The following is a 22,336-nucleotide window of genomic DNA, read 5'->3' as shown; positions in this document are numbered from 1 at the left end:
TAGGTTTGGTTTCTTATTTTTAATTCTCAGAACTTTTCATTCACCCAAGTACTTGTATATCCTCACTGAAACAACAACCTTGTTATTCCCAGTAAAAGGCACCAGTGTGCACGGTCATTGTGTCTGAATCTTTGGGGCCCCATGGACTGTAGCTGCCAGGCTCTCTGTCCATGGGATTTTCTAGGTGAGAACTCGGAAGTGGGTTGCCATTTCCTCTTCCAGGGGATTTTCCAGCCCATGGATAGAACTTGTGTCTTCTGCGTTGGCAGGTGGATTCTTTACCACTGAGTCACCTGGGAAAACCCCCAGTAAAAGGAAAAGGCAACAGGATACACCTGATTCCTACTATTAACTTTACCTTCTAAACCAGCCTCCTCCTAAATGTCTTACTGACTTCATAGGACTCCAAACATCACTATACTCGCTTTTCCCACATCATCTCAAACTACCTGTGAATAAACTACTCAGATTTTTCCAAACTGCCTCCTATAGTTTTTTTGTTATGTCAAAGGTTTCTCAATTGTCTTTGTCTCTAACACTTAGAACAGAGTCCACATTCCCTCTTTCCCTTCCCTTTTCCCTCACAGCCACTGACTTACCTTTTCAGCCTCTGTCTCTCTTCACTGTCTGTCTGCCCTTCCTCTCATTCATTTAACTATTTTGTGCCAGGCACTATCCCATGTTCCAAAGATTTAAAAAAATGGAGACATAGTTTTCTCTCAGCATCTGCATTTCATTGCCACTACTCTAGTTCAGGCTTCAGTCCCCTCAGGCCTAGATTATGACCATACCAGGGTCTTCTGCCTTCAGTTTTCCCCAACCTCCTAAATATATTATTCCTGAAATCTCCCATTAGGTTTTATCTTGTCACTCATCTTACACGGGCAGTTTTAATGGGTGCTCCATGTAATGGCTAAACTCCTTTGCTGACAGTTCAAAGAATTCCATGGATTGGCAACAGGTTTCTAAACAAATTTTATCCAGTGAAGCTGGACTAATCTTCCTCTTTTGCTCTTAGAATTCAAGCTAATGGCAGGGAAGTTACAAGAGAGTGCCCTAGATTTGGACTTTATTAGAAATAAAGGGGAAAAAAAACTACACATTCTTGATTAGAAATGTTTGATCAAAAATGCTTATTTTAAGATGGTCTATTTAGCCATCTATTTAAGATGGACTGAAAAGGAAAGACCTAGAAGAAAGAAGCCCCATGTTGAGGTTAATAATAAGAATCTTAGATTTAATATATTTTAGGTTTAAATCCTAGTTCTACCACTAACTATGTAGCCTTGCCCAAGTTAATTAAATTTCCAAGTATCAGCTTTCTCATCTGTAAAACTGGGATTATCATTTCTACTTTATATTATGTGGTACACAGCAATCACTTAATCAATAATAGCTATTACAGATAATAATCTCAAATGTATACAACAATGAATCACTGCAAGAATGTTTCTTATCAAGGGGCTGCCCTCATGGACTTCTGAATCTAGCTTATTGCTTCAAGTGCTAGAGGGAAAATTTGTCTTTAGGACCAGTTACTATTTTAAAACTTTTATACTTTTAATGTAATTATATACCAACTATCAGAAGAGAAATTACCACCTACTAAATGTTCTTTCCAAAAAAGGAAATTGTGTTGACTAATTATTAAAGAATGTGTAATTCAATGAAACCACAGCTGTCGGAACTACACTTTAGAATAAGTAACAAAAATGCTCTTAACTGAAAGCAGTGATGCTGTAGATTTCATCCATCCATCAGTGCCAATTAAAACCTGAATGGTGCATCAAGCTTCATGCAATACTTACAGTGAATCCTGTGTTACTCTGAATATATTTATGGCCTCCCACTTGCCACTTGTAATTTGAATAGCATTTTCCTATAAAAAGACAAACATTATGTTGTGTGAAGCTGAGCGTTATTTGAGCAACCTCAAGTGAATGATCTTTCAGGAGATAAATCTTGGAAGGAACATACCACAGTGTCTCTGATATAGTGAATATGTTTGTAGCCATCCTTGTCGCTAAATATTTTGTAGTATGAAATGGTATCATGGCTGAACACTGGTGTTGAAACAAAGAACTGAAAGAAATGAACAGAGGTTATGTTCAGGAGACAAACCAAACTAAAATGATTGATTTTTTAAAAGCCATGTGTAGTTACAAGTATCGGCACCACAAAGTCTTGCCTCCCCTTCCTTCCCGCACTCACACCCTAGATTCCTTCCTTTCAAATGGACAGCTTTTCTCGTGCTTCTAACAGGCACTTATACATTCCAACCGCTGCTTAATTGCTACTACATATCCTTGGGTTTATATTGCTTAGTTTGAATTTCTGCATTCTGAGGTTATGTGGTTTGACATAGTTAAAAAAAACTCACAAATGAATGTTGATGTTTAACTAAGTCAAACTTCAAAATGTTATATTTGACCAAAATGTGACTTTTCTGAATGCTGATAGCCTCTTTTAATTCTTGATTTGTTTGATATCAAGCACCTAATACTGATGACGCAATAAAGACATTTTAAATATTAAAATATCACAAACTGCTAGTCACAGCTTTTAATGGCAGAAAGGGACTTCTGGACTTGAGAGAAAAATGTAACCAATAACAAGACAATGAAAGGTGTACTCCTTGAGCTTAGGGAACAGACCAAACCTCACTGTTCACCTCTGACCTCTTCCCAGGGCCCATGCTCACCACCCGTGGGGAAATGCTGAAGAACCTAAGGAGTCTCTGCCACAGGTCTAGTGTGTCCTGAACAGAGCAAGCTACAACTCAGCATCCTGAAAGGTACAGACAATTAAAGTCCTGTAAATGTCCTGACATCAGATTTTAGCTAGTAGTTTCTCCCATTAGAAAAAGAGACTCATTGTACATTTGCTGGTTTCCATTTTTATCCTGGTCATTGGGTGGAGGAAGGATGGTAGCATGGTGAAGGGGCTCCATGAGGAAAGATCTATTCTACATCATACAGAGTAGATATTCCCGCAAGTTATTCCAAACTAGATTTCTTAGCATGAGTGCTTCCACATGACAGTGTTAAAACATTCAGACCCTTCACAATTGTCCAAGCAACAACAATCAAAAGACTACCAGTAGTTTCAGCTACAGACACCTAATTTGCTGACACTCATCTTGCCGGGACACACTTTACAGCAAAGGGAAGTAGTTGTAGATATTTTTAATGATGATCCTGTGTGTAATCTGACATAATGTTTTTTAATAAAAGTCATGATTATGATTGAATGATATTAAAATGTAACTTTTTGATGTGGTATCTCTGGGGTCTAACTGCTACTCCTGCTGCTGCTAAGTCGCTTCAGTTGTGTCCGACTCTGTTCGACCCCATAGACGGCAGCCCACCAGGCTCCCCCGTCCCTGGGATTCTCCAGGCAAGAACACTGGAGTGGGTGCCATTTCTGTCTCCAATGCATGAAAGGGAAAAGTGAAAGTGAAGTCGCTCAGTCGTGTCCAACTCTTAGCGACCCCATGCACTGCAGCCTACCAGGCTCCTCCGTCCATGGGATTTTCCAGGCAAGAGTACTGGAGTGGGGTGCCATTGCCTTCTCCAGGGGTCTAACTAGTGTCCCCCAAATTCTTCTCCACCTAACCCAGAAGATAACTGCTATGGATTGAATGTTTCTGTTCCCCCAAATTCATATATTGAAACTCAACCCCTATTAAGACGGTATTTGGTATCAAGACGTGGGGGCCTTGGGAAGTAATTAGGATTCGATGAGGTCATAAGGGTACAGCTCTCACGAATGGGATTAGCCCATTTCCAAGAATTACCGGAGCGTGTCCTCCCCCTGCTCTGCTCTCCGCCACGGAGGATACAACAAGAAGTTGACAGAAGAGAGCTCTCACCAGAACCTGACGATGCTGGCATCCTCACCTCAGACTTCCAGCCTCTGGAACTGTGAGAAATGATTTTCTGTTGTTTATAAGCCACTCAGTGTAGGATACATTGTTATAACAGCTCAAACAGAGTAGGATAATGACCTATTTGAAAATAGCATTTTCAAGGTGTAATCAAGGTTAAGAACTGAGATGTGATCATAGTGGATCCAAGTTGGCCCTAGAGCCAATGATTGATGTCCTCATCAGAAGAGATGAGGGTCAAAGAGACCCAGGGGAGTAGGTCATGTGACGATGAAAGCAGGGGTTGGAGCTGGTGGAGCTCCAGCCAAGAAAGGCCAAGGATTGCCAGGAGACCAGAAGCTGGAAGAAGTGAGAAAGGATTCTTCCCTGGAGACATCTAAGTATGGCCCCATCAACCCCTTGACTTTGGACTTCTAGCCTCCAGAATGATGAAAGAATGAATTTTTGTTGTTTTAAGCCAAGTTTGTGGTAATTTTTTACAGATACCCTAGGAAACTAATATGGTGTCCTTATCTCTTTGGCATAAAATTGATGTTTTTAATAAAATAAAAAATGGAATAATGAGAAACTTCTGTCTCCTTACATGAGACACTAATCATAACACCAGTTCTGGGAGGATTCTGGGTATTGACTCACTGAAATTGAAAGCCATGAGGCCCCTGAATAGGAAATTCTGATTTGCAATTTTGTGGAAGGAATTTCATTAGTAGTGGTCTGAAAAATCATTCTTTCATTTTAGAACGAGGCTTCACCCTCTTAGCCAAGTGATTCCTTATTACTGAATACTTTACAGTGTCTCCCTCTCCCCATCAAGATGAAAGATGAAAATTGGCTCCACATTTTCTCAACCACTGTAATGGAACTGGGGTCACAAATACTATAAGGTACCTTAGTGAAAAAAGTACTCACTTTACATCTGCAGAGAGTTAAGGAACTCTAAAAACGGCTTAGTTCCAGATTAAAATAAAAAATTTAATTTTCATTGAAAACAGAAAGTAAGAGGGCAGAACATTATGTTTCAAGATAGTAGAATCAGGCAAACAGGAAGAGTATTTTTGTTAGGCAAAGACTGTTATCTTCTCTCCTTTAATTGCACACATCCAAGACAGATGCTTTAGATGAACAGGTAACTTGGGTGAGGTAAAGAGAGTGTAAAATATTTCCGCATTCACACTGCCAGAGTGAGATCCATAATGCATCCTGAGTTAAGTGCTCCGGCAGCAAGTCACGCCTGGGCCCTAGATAACCACATGTCACTAGGTGGTCCTCAGTTTAACAAGACGTCCTCACAGCTCCCTTTATCATGCTTAGATGTACTGATAAACTCCTCATCTCTACTTACAAAGTCATTGAAAATATTTTTCTTGGAAGGTAAGATGATGTAACACCAGTTAATTTTTTGCCACAGATGGTAAATAACCTGCTTATGGAAGGCTGATGCCTAAACTGAGCCCACATTTAGTCAAAGGCACAGACTTTCAGGCATCAAGTAGAGCATCCATTTATCTAAGCCATAGGATTTCACCAACAACTCAAATGTGATGCGGTGTATGGCTTAATTATTTTTAAATGATTTAAATGTGGCTTTGCATTCTAAGCATTATGTGTTTAGTATTTGTTCTTCACATTTTAGTGATTAAATACTATTAATAGAGTCTTTGATTAAATCTTCCTTTTTTGTCTGTTCTCCACAGGACAAAAAAAAAAAATTTTTTTTAAGTGAATTTGTTGTTATTTTTCTGATAAAATACCAAAGAAGAAATTAGAGCATTTCCCCCAAATTAAGACACAATATCTCATGCGGAAGAAAAGGAAGTGACTTTAAGAACTTCCTTAAAGTTCTCAAGGAAGTATTTGCTAGTTCTCTGCCTGAATTAATAGGTTAACTGTCATTTAGTCTCTTTTCTAGTTCATAGGTGATCTCTGAAGGCCTTTTTCATTTTAAACCTCTTTGACAAATACTAAAGGAAAAACTGGTCTAAAATTGCTCTTTAAATTTATATTAATATGACTAGCCTATACTCTTTATCTAAAACCCTCATAAATATTATTTGAACAGATGTCTGAAAAACAAATATTTCTGGGTTATTTCTAGGTAATTTTATTAAGCCACTGGTTTGATTATGGGTCAAAGGAAGCTATGCAGCACATTATGACATATGAGTTATGACTATACAAAGTCATGACTCCAAAAAGCTTGTCAGGACTTATAAAATCTAATGAATGGCCCCCTTGAAAATAGCTGCCTTGGGGAAGTGTGAACTTACTCTTGAAAACTCACTTCAAAAAAATTTCCACAATTCTTCTAATATTCAGAAAGTTAATGACAATTGGATACATTTGGAGAAATTGAGATTAGTACACAGGAAAACTAATTTTTTCCATTAGAATTCTAAAACTATAGATACTATAATGATCTAGTGTAAAATCATATTTTGCAGATGCGTATTTCATTTATTCACTAGATTTATTTTGGCATGATTTTTGATTTAATGTAGAGACCTCATTCTCCCTCAAAGGGCATGTATGTGCTTCCACTGAGGGTATTTAAACAATGTTCTAAAACTTTAGAAGTCAATTCATTCATTCATTCAGCTGTTGTTTGCTGGGATTACAAGACTTATGCTATACAGACTATAAAAATTTACAAGATAAAATAGTCCTCAACCTGCTTATAAACAGATTTCAAAAGATGTGTTTTAAAGCATTTCAGAGTGTTCCGAATGGTGCCAGTATTTTCAGAATAAATGTATATGGATTCCTAAGATCATGTCTTTGATAAGATTGCTGGTATCATGGTTTGTCTATTTGTAAAATCACATCATTCATATTACTTTATAGAAACTCTAGCTATATCATTATCATGGAGAACATAACTAAAGATATTTTCAAGTATTCTTTCTTCTCTCAGTCTTTACAGGAAATCTCTATAATGACAGTGAACTCATAAATTAAAATTTTCCCTTTTCTCAAGTTTTCAAATGCTGATCTAGGAATTACCTTTCTGGAAGGCAAGCTTCTGGTTGACCTAGAATCCAAAAAATTTAGAAAATCCTGTTCTTTCACTGACTTCTTCTCTTTTTTCCTGTTACTTATACAATGTTAAAGAGTGAAATAAAATAGGATTTTCTTTTTCTTTTTTTTTCTGAATTACACACTTATCCTTGTTACCTTGTTAGGTAGTACTAGTGGTAAAGATGATGCCTGCCAATGCAGAAGACATAAGAGATGCTGATTTTATGAGCATGCTGAGGAGGGCAGGGCAACCCACTCCAGTATTCTTGCCTGGAAAATTCCATGGGCAGAGGAGCCTGATGGGCTACAGTCCATAGGGTCAAAAAGAGTTGGACATAACTGAAGTGACTTAGCCTGCACCCATGTACATTTACCTGCATAAAAAAATAAAGTAATAACTATTCTCTAGTTAGGGGCTTCCCTGGTGGCACAGACAGTAAGAATTTGCCTGCAATATGGGAGACTGGGGTTCAATCCCTGGGTCAGGAGGATCCCCTGGAGAAGGAAATGACCATCCACTCCAGTATTCTTGCCTGGAGAAGACCATGGACAGAGGAACCTGGTGGGCTACAGTCCATGGGGATGCAAAGAGTTGGATAAGACTGAGCGACTAACACAACTAAATTCTCTTAATGAATAAAACTGAAGTATCTTTAACTGAAGATAGAAAGTAAATATATGTAAGCTAAAATTGCTGGATCTAGGAAAGTATACAAAAAATAATTTTCAATACCTGAAGATGTTTACTTCACTCTCCATCTTAATTTAAATTTTTATAAGACTTATCATCTCAGAATTTACTTCTGAATTCTTTATTGTCCCTTGTCTTGGGTTAATGTGTTAAACTATATAAGAGTTTCTTTTTTCTTTGCATGTGTCCAAATCTCAGAAGTAGTCTTTCTTTTTTTTACCCAAATGTTAGTTGAATTCAATGCCATATTTGTGATAAATGGTAGCATCCTTACAATATTCATTTATTATTTGTCTTATTTTGTGTTCTTCGTATAAGATATAAGATACAATTGATGTTTTCCTAAAACACGATTTAGTTTTACACAAAAATCCTTAAAACTCACTGAATAAATCTATCCAAAATAATCCAGATATATATGATTACAAACTGTAACAAAACACACACTTCCCTAACTGATACCACTTTACTTAAAAACTAGAATAAATATGGGTATGTATGAAATTAATCTACTCACTTATTTATATAAAATATAATGAGAGGTAGGGTTGTCTCTAAACCAAGGATACCAAATGTAATTATTTTCCCTGGATTCAAATGGCTAAAAGTTATCAAGATTATTTTAAGTAAATCAGGGATTGTGTTCCCTTTTGAAAAATGATATTTATTACATTTTTAAAGAAGCAATATTAATTATAGATATCAGAGAGTTGGTTGAAAAAGTTAAGAAATGAACATGAGGTATATGATTCATTCTCAATAGAATTCTAGATATATAGACATTAAAATTGTCTGGCACAAAATTACTGAAGGGATCACTACCTTTGTGTTTTTTACCTTGTTATTTTTCTATAAAATCAAGTAGTGCCAGTTTGCATACATTTCAAATAGTCCTTTAATAGCTGAGAATTTAATTAAAAGATAAGGAAAAGATAGCAATCATACTCCACCAGCCCATCCAGTTCTGCTTTCTTCTATATGCTCCTGGGTCTAAGAGGCAAAAAAAAAAAAAAAAAAAAGATCAAATGAAACATAGTATTAAGAGGACAGTTTTTTACTCTGGACAGTTGAACAAGTTAAGCTGGCTGGTCAGAGTGTACTACTGTTAGTCAACCAACTATACGCTTGAGTTGAAGATGACTAGATTCAAAATCGTATGCAACATCACTATTGCGTACATAAGGATGATCTGAGGGCTGTGTCTTATTGCAAATCATTCATAATTCTGGTTAAATTTTCCACAAGTCAGTGACTGGAATTATAACAACATCCATGGAGACCTACCACAAACCAAACCGTTGTCATTTAGGTAAAAAGGCATTTCCCAGTGGAATTTAGGTTAATTTTTTTTTCTTTCCTCAATCTTATAAAGTATCTAGAAATCTTAAAATTTGCACTGAATCTTATTTTTGGTATATACTTGACTGCAGCCATGAAATTAAAAGACGCTTACTTCTTGGAAGGAAAGTTATGACCAACCTAGATAGCATATTCAAAAGCAGAGACATTACTTTGCCAACAAAGGTCCGTCTAGTCAAGGCTATGGTTTTTCCAGTGGTCATGTATGGATGTGAGAGTTGGACTGTGAAGAAGGCTGAGCACCGAAGAATTGATGCTTTTGAACTGTGGTGTTGGAGAAGACTCTTGAGAGTCCCTTGGACTGCAAGGAGATCCAACCAGTCCATTCTGAAGGAGAACAGCCCTGGGATTTCTTTGGAAGGAATGATGCTAAAGCTGAAACTCCAGTACTTTGGCCACCTCATGCAAAGAGTTGACTCATTGGAAAAGACTCTGATGCTGGGAGGGATTGGGGGCAGGAGGAGAAGGGGATGACAGAGGATGAGATGGCTGGATGGCATCACTGACTCGATGGACGTGAGTCTCAGTGAACTATGGGTGTTGGTGATGGACAGGGAGGCCTGGCGTGCTGTGATTCATGGGGTCGCAAAGAGTTGGACACGACTGAGTGACTGAACTGAACTGAACTGAGGATAGTACAACAAATTTATTGAACAAATACTTAATAAGCCTAAAAATGAATAGAATTTTATAAACAGTTAAATGAAAAGTATTCTAGATGGAATAAATAGCATAGAGATGAGGCTAGCTTAGAAAACCACAGGTGGCTCAGTATGGCTGAGTGAGGGCTGACCGTGGGAAAGAATTAGAAGATAAGGGAGAATGTAGGGGCATCAGCAAAATCTTGGAGAAAATTTTATGCCACAATTAGGAAATTTGGATTTCTCCGGTGGATAATAAATCCTTTGAAAGTTTTCAAAATCACAATTTGAAAAATATAATTGTGAACATGATAAGAGAATAGATGAGAAGTGGGTAACATAGTGGGAGGCTTCCCTGGTGGCTCAGCAGTAAAAAATCTGCCTGCAATACAGGAGATGTAGATTTGATCTCTGGGTTAGTAAGATGCCCTGGAGAAAGAAATGGCAACCCGCTCCAGTATTCTTGCCTGGAGAATCCCATGGACAGATGAGTTTACATCTGTCAGACAGATGTAAGACAGATGGCGGGTTACAGTCTTTGGGGGTCACAAAAAAAGTCAGCCACGACTTAGCGACTAAACAACGACGTTGTAATGTTTGGAAAAAAGATGCTGAAGACCCAAATCTGGGTAGTGGTAGTGAGGGTGGAGTAGAGCAGATGTAGCCAGAGATACATAAAAGTTCAAATCCTCAGAATGAATTTGTGGGTCAAGTGGTAATTGAAACTTTCTTGCATTAGATAAAAATCACCTAGGAGAGTAACAGAGTGTTGGAATAGAGACTTAAGATAATTAGCAATCATTTACTTCCTGGTTTTCCTAGAACTTCAGGTAGGCCACATTTCCCAGGCCCCCATCCACTTGGATGTGGTCATGTGTAAGTTCTAACCCATAGCTTTTGAGCAAAAGTAACTCATACTACTTCTATGTCTAACCTACAAAACCCTTTCATACATATCCTCCATTCTTTTTTCACTCCCTAGCTGGATGTTGATGACCAGCTTTGAATAACCTTGGAATATCCTTAGAAGTTACTGGATGAAGACAGAAATGTTATCAACCTGGGTTCCTGAATGACTCTGTGGAGCAGAGCACCCATTTCCTCACCCACTTACCTGGACTCACTATTAGATGGTTACATGAATGTGCAAACCTATTGTATTAACCTGCTGAACTTTTGGAGGGGTTAAATGCATTAACTTGGAGAATAATAAGATTTCTAGAAAAGTCAGAAGAGGAAGAGCTAGAAAGAAACAGTAAACTAGAAAGAGAAACATGAGAGAGTGTATTGTCATAAAAAGCAAAAGAATAATAAATTTTGAAAGCATAGTTTGGATTTTCTCTTATAGGGATAGGCCAGTGTTTCAGAAAAAATAAGATAAGACTTAATAGAGTGAAGTGTTTTATTCATTTCTAGCTATTAAGATAAAATTAATTTTAATTCTCTTGCAGAGAATAATATGATGAAGGATGTTCCTCCCTCAAACTACAAATTTATGAATACAGTTATATTACAAGTAATTATTGCCAGTTTCCTTTGCTTATTTTGGGTATGACTCCCAACATGAATAAAGTGTTGCCAAGTCTCTTAACCTTAAATGTTGTTTGTTTTCAAAACTAAACACACACACACACATCAGTCATAAGTATGGTTACTGGAAAATTCAACTCTATTGTTCTTAAATCTAAAAAATATGTTCCATGTGTTTACCAGACTATTTCGAAACTGCAGTTGTTTTGAAATTTTAAGGTTATTCAAACCTGGTATTCTAAACTTAATCATTGATTTTGGCCATAAAACTAAAGTTTATATTCCAGGGAATTCCACATCTCATTGAATGAGCATCTTATACGTTCTGTCAGTTTGGATTAAGTTGTCTCAGATTTGATAAATTAGAAATTCAAATTCCAAAGCAATTATAGTTTTAAATGCTTAGTTTTAAGAGCTAAAAATTTTATCTAAATGACCAATCTTATAAACTAATATAATTAAATCAATAATTCTTAGTATTGAGATTCAATGAAGATATTAACAATATATTCACCCAGTTGTTTCTATTTACCTAGAAAAATTAAATTTATTCTATCTTTTCTTTTTGCCTATGACACTGCATTAATGCCAAAAATCTTCCTGCTTTGTATATCAAAACATAAATAAGATAAAAATAAGCTTCTAGCATATTCCATCAAAATTAGTCAAGCTTCTTACAGACACAGTAGTGATTTAAAAATATTTTTAGCCTGAGTAATGTTGACTATTATAGTCCTGATATATTTCCAAACAGATTCATATGACTTTTTTCTTGCAAAACATAATGTCCTAATTTCTAGATGGAATTTAGTGTTTTACTTTGATTGCTCTGTGCTTTTTTTCTTACTTTATAAAATAGGTTTATTCTATATTTGGTTTAATGAAACATTTCTTCATAATTAGATGTCTCATGAAATGTACCCATCAAGTTTCCTATTTAAAGAAAACATTTTGTGTTTCTTAGTCTCTAATATGAGTACTTAAGAACAGGCCTATTTTGAAGCTTTCCGATTGGAGAAGTAGCTTTCTGACTCATTAATTCAACAGATTATGTTTGGATTTGAGCAATAAAAACAATTAAAACTCAACAATAAATCTGTGCCTAGTTTTTTCTCCCTAAAATTAGCACAGTATTGAGTACTCTGCAAAGATAACAGGATAGCAGGATAATTAAAGCTGTTTCATATCATTCTCAGTTACCTACTTTTGATTTTCAAATAGAAGTGTTTGGCTTTCCTTTGATAATATTTGTTTACTTTGGAATTCTTATTTTTCAATTTTGACATTGAATAGAACGTTTGCATTTGCAAATGCAAACATCACCATTTGCATTTTTCTCTAATTCTTTTGAATAGAACACATCTACTTCTTTAATGGACCCATCTTTTATTTTTATCATCATTATTTTGCTTTTTTGGACTGACAATTTTATAATCTTAAAAGGATGGACTTCCATCCTAATTCAAAACCAGATACCTGATTTTCCCAGTATGGCATTGTCATTTAATCTTTTTCTCTATTCAGTTTCAATGCAAAGTCATTCAAGAAAACAAAAAGTATCTTACTGGTTTAATAAAAATAACGAACCTTCAAATAGTGTTTTTTGCAAAGCAATCAGGAGTTGAATGCAGTAATTCTGCTTTATAATATAAAATATTAGCTATAGATAAGTCCCCACTCTTGTACTTTTATCTTCAGAAATATACCTCTGTGGTTTTAATGCAACATACCTTTGGACAGTTCCATGTCTGCCAGTCTTCCCTGAAATCACAGGTAGACAACACTGAAACATTTTGGATTCTTTTTAGCCACTGCAAACATATTCGATCATCAGTAACCCATGTGAGCCAACTGAAATAATAATCACTGCAAACAAATCAAAACAGAAAGTCACAACTATAAATCAATATCACATTCAAATAATTTCTTAATTTGTGTTTTCTAAAGGACATATTTTATTATTCTGAAACACTTAAGCCACAGGTAAGGAAGGCAAAATATTCTTTTAAACATTAAAAATTTAAATACACCTGCTAAGTTTTAGAGAACATATAAGAGTTCACTGATCTAATAGAATGATTTTATAATTGAATTTTCTCCCCAGTTGGGATTTTAATATCTTAGGAAAAAAATTAATACACAAGGCCAAAGTTATTGGCCAACTTACAGGACAAAAGCATTAAATTGCCTATTTTTCCATAGCTGAACTCAAGTTTTCACTTTTTAACTAATTAACAGAGAGCTAAGTGGATAAAAGACCACCTTTATTTCCAGGCAGGTTTGTGTTGGAAGCTAAGTTTTAGCTACAGGTCAGGGGTTGAAATTTGGGTTAGTATAATAATCAGAGATAGTGTATGCAAAGTAACTCAAACAGTGCTTGGCACAAAGTGGATGTTGGTGAAAGGAAGCAATGATTACTTGGCTCTGAGGGTGAATGTGTAGAGAACAACAATGTAGATAAACCACAAAATGTTGGACCTTGTTGTAAAAGGAATCACAGAGCTACAAGGGATCTCTGGTTCAGAGTCTGGCTTTATCTCCTACTAGTTATACTACCTTGACTAACATATCTGTGCCTCTGTTTCTATATAATATGGGAATAATAACATTACCAGTATGAAAGGTTGCTGTAAAGATTTACTAAGAATGCTTAAAGTGCTTACAAACTATACATACAACATAGTGAGTGCTCAAAAAATGTTAGATATTATTACATAGTTAGTATATTACGGATGCACAAATGATGCTTTCTTTTGTTCCACTTGCCTCTGGAGGAGAATGATGCATAAAAAAATCAGATATATTTAGTCCAGTTTTCATCAACCAGATTAGGGTGGGGAATAATGGATAATTGAAAAAAAAAAAAGAATGTTTGATTATCCGAGAGTGGATTCACCTTGCAAAGTCTGGCAGAGGCCTCTGATGAGGTGTTTTTTTCCTATTAATCAATCATCTGGCCCTGGCTGACCTACCTCCTGAGGCAGGAGAAGAGGAGTCAAGCCTTGTTCTGAGAGAATATGGGAAGGAGTAAGGATGCCAGCCAGACAGGGCTTATGGACCCCTCCCCGTTTTCCATGTCAACCAGAATGACCAGGATCAATTAGACAAGATCTCAATGGGTACCATGCTGGTACCTTTCACAGAAATGAAAATGCTTCTGTCCAGGTCTGCCTGCAGTTCATCCACAAACAGATAATGCTACAACCAGGTCACTTCAAATAGACTGCATCCTAGTGAAAAACACTAATATTTGGAGGGGGTTGGCTTATCTTCTCCTGTTTGAGGTGCACATATAATAAGCATGATCCACAAACACTGGGAAAAAGTAGGCCAGACTTGAAGGAAGCCAGGCTGAGAGCATGCATAAATTTTACTATCTCCTTGTTTGTCCCTAGCTTACACTCACATATCCAAGGGAAGCAGCACTTAGACTGAGTACTCTGGTCATCTTTATATGTATGTCAAGGGTTAGTATGTTCACATCAGTTTAGAAAACTTATTTGTGAATTTTAATTTTGCTATGTGTTTAGCTTGGCATGCTAATTTATTTATTTATTTTTGTTGTACAATAGTCATTGCAAACTTGCTAGAAAAGAAATGTTAACCCTGATGAAGAAATTTCAGTGCTAAAATTCAGTTTAAAAGGTGGGGAGCATCAGAGATAAATATACCTTGAGGCTATCATTGCTGGTACTGGCACTTCTCTGGGACCTATATGCTCAGGGTAAGTGGCATCAATGATAAAGATCCGAACAACAGGATTCTTAGCTCCAGCCTGTAAAGAAAGTGGAGATAGATAAACTCACAAAATTCTAATTATCACCAACATTTTAAAGACACTTTTGGAATTTAGGCGTATTTTTATAAGCTAGTAATTGTTAGATATATTACTGTTGAAAACATTCTAATTATAACGTTTACAAATTTCATTGCAGTGTAATTACAAATATTGTGCAGCCAGAGTGAAAATACATACTCTTAGTGATTAATGGGAGCTTTAATTCATAAGGAAAACTATTAGGGATTTAAAAATGCAGTTCCATAATCGATACTCTCTTTTCTGACTTTTAAGACAGATAGTTCGCACTATTATTATTGTTATTAGGATAATTGTAATAATTTCTCCATGTGCCAAGGGGAGTGCAGAGGGAGCTTGATTTGGGGAAGGGAGTGTAAAGAATAAATAATGAAAGATACTTTTTGCTTTTACCCTGTAATTTGATCTAGGACAATTACCAAACAGTCTAGTAGCTGCTTAAATTATTACTGCTTTCAATGCCCCCAGATTAGGAAAATTCCACCCCAAAATAAAATGTCATGTGGTTTACACTGTTCTTGCTTTGTGCTTTTTGCCTTAGTATATGCCCTAGGTTTACATGGCAGTGTAGTTCATGTTCACATATCTTCTTAGAGTTCTGTTATTTTACCACAGAAAAAGAGATCCTTAAAATTGTCAAATAATTTAAATCCACAAAAATTAGGCATATAGGCTATATATGTAGTTGCCTCACTTCTCAGTCCAGTGTTAGATGTTCAGTAGCTTCAGCTTCAAAGAAACAGGAGAATTTGGGTCCTGACTTCTCTGTCAGTGTGAGTTGCTCTGACGTCTGGGTTTCTTCATCTCTTCCTGCTCCATACAACCTTCTAAAGATCCAAGTTCTTTTCCATCTTTTGGGTTCCAAGGATCATACCTCTCACTTCCAAATACCTCCAGCTTTCAGACTTAATACACAGCCTTTGAAGGATCTTCTACCTAAACAGACACCCTCCCCCATACTCATTTCCTTTTCTCATATGATTTTTAATATAAATTTTAGACTATCTGGAATTTCTATTTCTCTCACTATGGCCACTTTGACTTGCTTCAGAATCCACTTGTGTCTATGCATGTCCTTCCCATCTTTGTCAATATAGGGACCTCTATAACAGGGTTCCCTTTGGCAAGGAAAAACAATAGTGACTTAAGAACAAATTACCTTCTAAAATCACTTCTACTTCTCATGCCAGAGGAGAATTTGTGATTTGATCTTTCAGATTTCCTTTCTAAATTAACTCAGACTACGACATTTCTCCACTGTGACATGGCCATTCTGGTGGAATTTATTTTCATGAGGCCTCTTATTTTCAGGAGGCCTCTCTTGAGAGGTGGGACTGCATGTGAAGTACATAAGCTAAGAATTTTAGAATGTTTATGTAAGAAACATTGGCTCACAGCATGCCTAATTCCCTCAAAGAAGAACCTAGGCTTATAAACTTAAACTACCATGCTGCTGCTGCTAAGTCACTTCAGTCGTGTCCAACTCTGTGCGACCCCATAGACGGCAGCCCACCAGGCTCCCCCGTCCCTCAGATCCTCCAGACAAGAACACTGGAGCGGGTTGCCATTTCCTTCTCCAATGCATGAAAGGGAAAAGGGAAAGTGAAGTCGCTATAAATGTCCAGAAAAGACCATAACTCCTACTTGCTTTGACCTGACAGGAACATCACATTCAACGTCTTAATTTCCCATTCTAGTTTGCATTTAGATCAGAATTCAGAAGGAATTGCAAAACAGAACTTTACCCTGAATTTGGAGCATGAAGTAAGAAAAAAATTAAAATTAAGTTAAGCTTGTTTTTCCTCCATGATCTAGACCATATGTTTTTCAAAGACTGCAATGGATTTTGCAAAGACTACTTCATCCAGCACAACCAGATGTCCAAAGCAACAGATGTCCACATAAATAATAGAGCACAGTACAATGTTTGCCTTACAATGCACAAGGATAAGAAGCTCTCCAAACTTGTTGATCCCACCTCTATTCACGGTATTGGTTGCTCATTTTGACAGCAGGGAAACGGAAGCATCTGCTAAAAGTATTCCACATACCTTTGGGTATGGAATATTTATTGTTCTAGGATATTGTTCATCACCATAATAGGAATAGGCAATAACTGGTATCTCTGTGTCATTAAATTCTGCATACGCCAAAAATTTTCCATTAGGAGACCACCAGAGAGCATATTTTGTAGCAAGCATTTCCTCTGAAAAATAAATACTAGCATATTATTATTAGTTACTAAGATGGCTTACTCAAAATAATTGTAAATACTTCAAAATACATTGTATATAGCCATTTATTAACTGAAATAATTTAATAATGTGGATGTGATATATATCATGCTTTGGTTATCAAAAGATGAATAATCTGGGTATAGAGGAATAGTGTAACCTTATACCCTATATCAAACATCAATTAGTGTACTAGGGAATTGACATTAATCAGGAATGTATTTTTTAAAATAAAATCTCAACAATAATTAATTTTCCCATTGGGGGGAGCTTCTTTATAGTCATCTAAAGTAGCCAAGACAAGGAAAACCATACTTATACTACAGAGCAACATAAATTTGAAAGTTAACTTTCTGTTCTAGGAATATTAAAAAAAAACCAGTTAATTTAGTTATATATATATATATATATATATATCTTTTTTTTTTTTTAACAAAGGCAAGGACTAGAAGACCTTTTAAAGTCCAGTTAAGTCCTGGATCCTACATGAACTAAGAAAGAGGACAAAATTCATGACAGCATTGAGAACTAAGAAAATTTTCCTGCACAATAATATAGACAGCTCTTTAGTTTTGGATAAAAGGTTTATTTTGCAAGAAAAAATAAACCTGAGAAAAATATACTCACACTGCTTCTAAGGACCATATACTTCTTAGAATATAAATTATTACTACTGCTTTATAATGCTCATGAAAATAAATTCCACCAGTCTGATAACAAGATTTCGTTCTTTCAGAATATGCACGTCCTGTTCATAACCTGATAACAGCTTTCAGAAATGCCACCCTCATCACAGTAACATACCACTCATCTAAATGTTACTAAATGCGTGTGATTATTTTCAATTAAAAGCCTAACCGCAGCAGAAGAAAAAGAATACGATGTACCTTCGTAAACCCAGTCTGGGATTCCATTAAATATTTTATTTTCTTTTCCATTATATGTTATTTGAAAAGGTGGGTCTTCTGGTCTTTGTTTCAGATAGATATTGTTTTGATAGACATATGCCTAGAAGTGGTGGTAAGTTAGTTAATAAGGAGAAATTTCATAAGAAACACAATAAAGTTTGCATATTTGTGTTAATTATTCACCTAATACTTTTAAAAAGAGTGATAATCCAGATATGAAAAGACTTGCAACTAAGATACCATTTTAACAGGTCAAAAAATACCAACCAACTCACATTAACATTATGATTTTTAACATATAAAAGTTATGATTTTAAAGTCTATATATTAAATAAAGAATAATGTCTGCTATTATATTAGTTGCTTTTATTAAGTAAATAAATAATTGTGTATATTAACAGAAAGTCAAATAAATCTCTGAATATTAATAGCTAGCCAGATCTAATCTTTATTTAGAGTCCTTAAATAAGAGCTTGGACAAAATTTCATGTTGTCTGAAGCTAGTCTGGGAAACTTGTGAAAACCATATTTTTCCTGAGCTTTCTGGCACAACGCATTCTGGCTGGGTATGAGGATAAAGTTTTTGACTGCGATATTTAAAGAAGTCTATCCATGAGCTTGAGATTTTGCGGAATTCTCAGATGGGTTTCAATTTATCTAAACTCTTCCCATTTTTAACCACTTAAAATAGTCATAAATGTATTTTTTTTCAGGCAGGGAAATTTAACAAAGGCCAAAATCAAATGGCTCCTCTTTTATTTAAATGATTAAACACTTCTATAATTTAAACACTTACTAATTTACTCCCAACAGGCGACCAGCATAAATACTGAATTGGACGAGGAAGCTCATTTCTTCTTATAAACTCCCTGGAAGAAAAGAAAGAAAGAAAAAAAACAAATAAATGAATTTTGCTGTTCAGTGCAAATAATAGGTATAAAAAGAAAAAATTTTAAAAAAATAAAAATAATGCATCATCATCTATGCTTCTGCAAACCTATAGAAAGAATGTGATATAACATGAGACAGAAGACATGGGGCAGTAGTTGCAGTTCTTAACTAGTTCACAGGTCATTTAATGTCTCTGGATCTCAGTTTTCTGACCTTTTATACTGAGGTGAATGGATTAAATGTTTATAGACTAAGTGGAAATACCTCTAGAAATTATCTAATTGAATCTCCCTAGTCTTGTGAAAATAAACTTAAGATTAGAGAAATGATAGGACTTTTAAAAAATAACATTGCTAGTTCTTGGCAGACCCCTCATTAAACTCAAGTCTCTTAACCCTCAGAACTGTAAAATTTGTACACACCAGGCTGAAATGGTCGCTGAAGAGACTTCCAGCTCTGAAATTCTATAATTGTGCTAAAGTTTAATATGTACTCTTCCACATTTTCATTCACAACCCCCATCCCTGTGAATGCATATGCATTTCAAATTTTTGAAAATAAGATGCCATTTGACAATCTCCCCAGGGATCTGACTTGAAATCAGAAAAGGAAAGGAACATCTGATCTCAAGCTAAACTGAAAAACAGATCATATACTGGGCAGTATGCCTTAAGCTTGAAAGTCCTCCACCCATGGGGAAATTTCAAATATGCATGCTTGTGCGCTAAGTCGCTTTAGTCATGTCCGACTCTTTGTGACCCTATGGACTGTAGCCTGCCAGCCTCCATCTGTCCATGGGATTCTCCATGCAAGAATACTGGAGTGAGTTTCCATGCTGTCCTTCAGGGGATATTCTCAACCCAAGGATCAAACCCACATCTCTTATGTCTCCCGCATTGGCAGGCGTGTTCTTTCCCACTAGCGCCCCCTGGGAAGCCCAATTTCAAATACACTATTGGCCCAAAATCTCACTTTGATGCTTAAGTCACCCTGCAAATACTCAGTTGACTGACTTGCACCATGGAGACTTTGTAGTTCTTCAGCAAGAATATGTTCAGACTTCTATAAGTGTTAGAGTCATAGGATGTCTTGTTTAAATTTTGACTATTATCTTCTTGAAATGAATAGTTTCATCAAGAATGCTTGTGTGGAGATGCAAAACAAGACCTGCCTCCAAGGTATAATGTGAGGCATCTGAAGGAAGACTCCTTGTTTGCCCCCTCCAAAAACATCTCTCCAACCTGACATAGGCTTGCTGTTTCTATTTTTCCCATCATTTTAAAGTTTGGACTCTTGTGAACACTTATAACACATGTTACCTTGATTTAACTTACTACATCACAAAGTATGATGCGGCCTAGCAAACATAAAGTATGCTGCGGCCTAGCAAACAATGAGGGAACACGGCACTGGACAGATCAGCTTTGACTGTAGAAAAAGTGATGCCCACAGAGGAAGAATGTTGGTGTTGCAGTGGGGATCCTGATCGTAGAAGGCATTTTATAAGCACCAGGCCACTAGAATGTTCGGAACAGATCAACATAGGAGGGCAGAGGAAAAAGAATGTCTCAGAAGAGAAGACATTTGCCCCAGTTTACTGCTCTGTCTCAAATCAGTGTCCATGTTACCTTGACATCGTAACATTGCTTTAGGTTTCCATATCCCATGGAATCATCTATGCAATCATGCAGACAAGCTGAAAATCTCAGCCCACAGTCTCTTCACAGCTGGCAAGCCACCACAGCAGCCATTGTCTGTTTTACAGTATGAGAGAAAATGGAGGACGGTTCTTTACAAAGGCTTTCATCTCTTCAGTTACCCTTCCCTTGCTTGAAACCAGAACTATCCTCATCTTCTCTAAGGTAGATTTTTTAAATACAATTTTCAGAGGCACGTAGAAGACTTGGAATGAATGATATTCAGTCTTGCCTTGAATTTCAACAAATTTGTCATTCTTCACTCCTTAAATTATGGTGTATTTACCTGACCAAAAAACAATCTGGCAAATTAGATAGTTGTGCAGGAAAACAAACAGACAGTGGCTTGATTAAATTCACTGCACAAAAGCTAAATATTTAAAATGCTTCTAGGCCATGAAGTTTATAGAAACCATGATTAAAATACTAGTATTGTCATCTTCTTTTGGAATGTTATTTAATTCGGTGAACCTCCACAGAGATAGGACTTGGAGAACTTTAAAATGATTAAAAGAAAAACAAGGAAATGATTAAAGCCTTGAGAAAGTCTACTGAAAGGGTAAGGTTTCCATTTCACTAGTCTAAAGATTTTGGTAATAGGGTTACCACCTCAAACTCATTTGTGTCTCCCTGTCATATGCCGTCTGTGCTTGAGCTCACTTGCGTCTGATCCTTTTCCACCCTTTGAACTGTAGCCCACCAGGCTCCTCTGACCATGGGATTTTCCAGGTAAGAATACTGGAGTGGGTTGCATTTCCTTACTCAGGGGATCTTCCCTATCCAGGGACTGACTCCTCTGTCTCCTGCATTGCAGGCAGATTCTTCACCCAGTGAGCCATTGGAGAAGCCCATCTAAGAGCTGCTCAATAAACACTTCTTGACTTTGGTAACAATGGGGATACAGAGGAAAAGACTCAAGAGTGTATTGGATGGATTTAGAGTCTACATTATATAGCAGATCCTATTTCTTAATTTGACAGTTTAAGAAGATCAGAGTTATTCTTTTCTAAAAGAAGTAGAAAGAATTTAAAAGAAGTAGAAAGATAGTTGTCTTTAAACTTTTGTGCTTTTACTGGACAAAAGAGGAAATAGGCTGTAAGATTTTTAATACCTTTTCAAGCCATATAATTATTTTCCCTTTTATATAACAGCAAATAGGATATCACATTAAGATGAGTAACTAAACCAATTCATTGCCCATATTTAGAGTGATTTTTCTTAAGTGCAAATCTGATCATGTCATTTCCCATTTAAAACCATTCAGTGATTCCCTATTGTCATCAGGATGAGAACTAAACTCTTCTTAATGGTTTCCTTATTATTATTTGGCGCATGATTTCTGGCCTCAATTCCTTCCCAACCTTACACCACCTCCTATTAGTAAGCATGCCCTCCTCCAATTTCAACTCAACTGACCTACTTTGAATTTCCTGAACACTCTGTGCTCTCCCTTTCTTTTTAGGTCTTTCATGTTGTTGCTTCTGTCAGAAATTCTCTCCCTCAGTCCTTTGCCTACCTACTCATTCTTTTAATTTTTTTTAAGCTGTAAATATTTCAAAAAATTAAACTCAGAGATACAGAAAATAATATAATAGATGATAATTTACTCATCTAAATTAAAAATATTAACATTTTACATTTAAAAACAGTTAGCATAAAATTAATTA

The 22,336-nt window shown here is 36.1% G+C and overlaps 1 protein-coding gene across 6 annotated transcripts in view; it reads right to left on the bottom strand.

The window, feature by feature from the left end:
• Positions 1-22,336, bottom strand: part of FAP (fibroblast activation protein alpha) — a 79,694-nt gene that overhangs the window by 32,208 nt on the left and 25,150 nt on the right. For 5 of the 6 annotated variants that reach the window (XM_061436720.1, XM_061436729.1, XM_061436749.1 and 2 more), the window contains 8 exons: positions 18,878-18,950; positions 18,061-18,181; positions 16,991-17,145; positions 14,794-14,897; positions 12,853-12,988; positions 8,538-8,582; positions 1,978-2,082; positions 1,809-1,879 (listed from right to left, as the gene is read on the bottom strand). In XM_061436720.1, coding sequence (XP_061292704.1) covers positions 1,809-1,879; positions 1,978-2,082; positions 8,538-8,582; positions 12,853-12,988; positions 14,794-14,897; positions 16,991-17,145; positions 18,061-18,181; positions 18,878-18,950 — 810 coding nt within the window. Of the gene's footprint in view, positions 1-1,808; positions 1,880-1,977; positions 2,083-8,537; positions 8,583-12,852; positions 12,989-14,793; positions 14,898-16,990; positions 17,146-18,060; positions 18,182-18,877; positions 18,951-20,600; positions 20,668-22,336 lie in introns of those variants that run through there. The other variant, XM_061436758.1, reaches the window with a different exon arrangement.

Source organism: Bos javanicus, chromosome 2, assembly GCF_032452875.1.
Source record: "Bos javanicus breed banteng chromosome 2, ARS-OSU_banteng_1.0, whole genome shotgun sequence".
Taxonomy (NCBI): Eukaryota; Metazoa; Chordata; class Mammalia; order Artiodactyla; family Bovidae; genus Bos; species Bos javanicus.
Note: the sequence above shows the minus strand (reverse complement) of the source record. Positions and strands in the feature narration are given on the sequence as shown.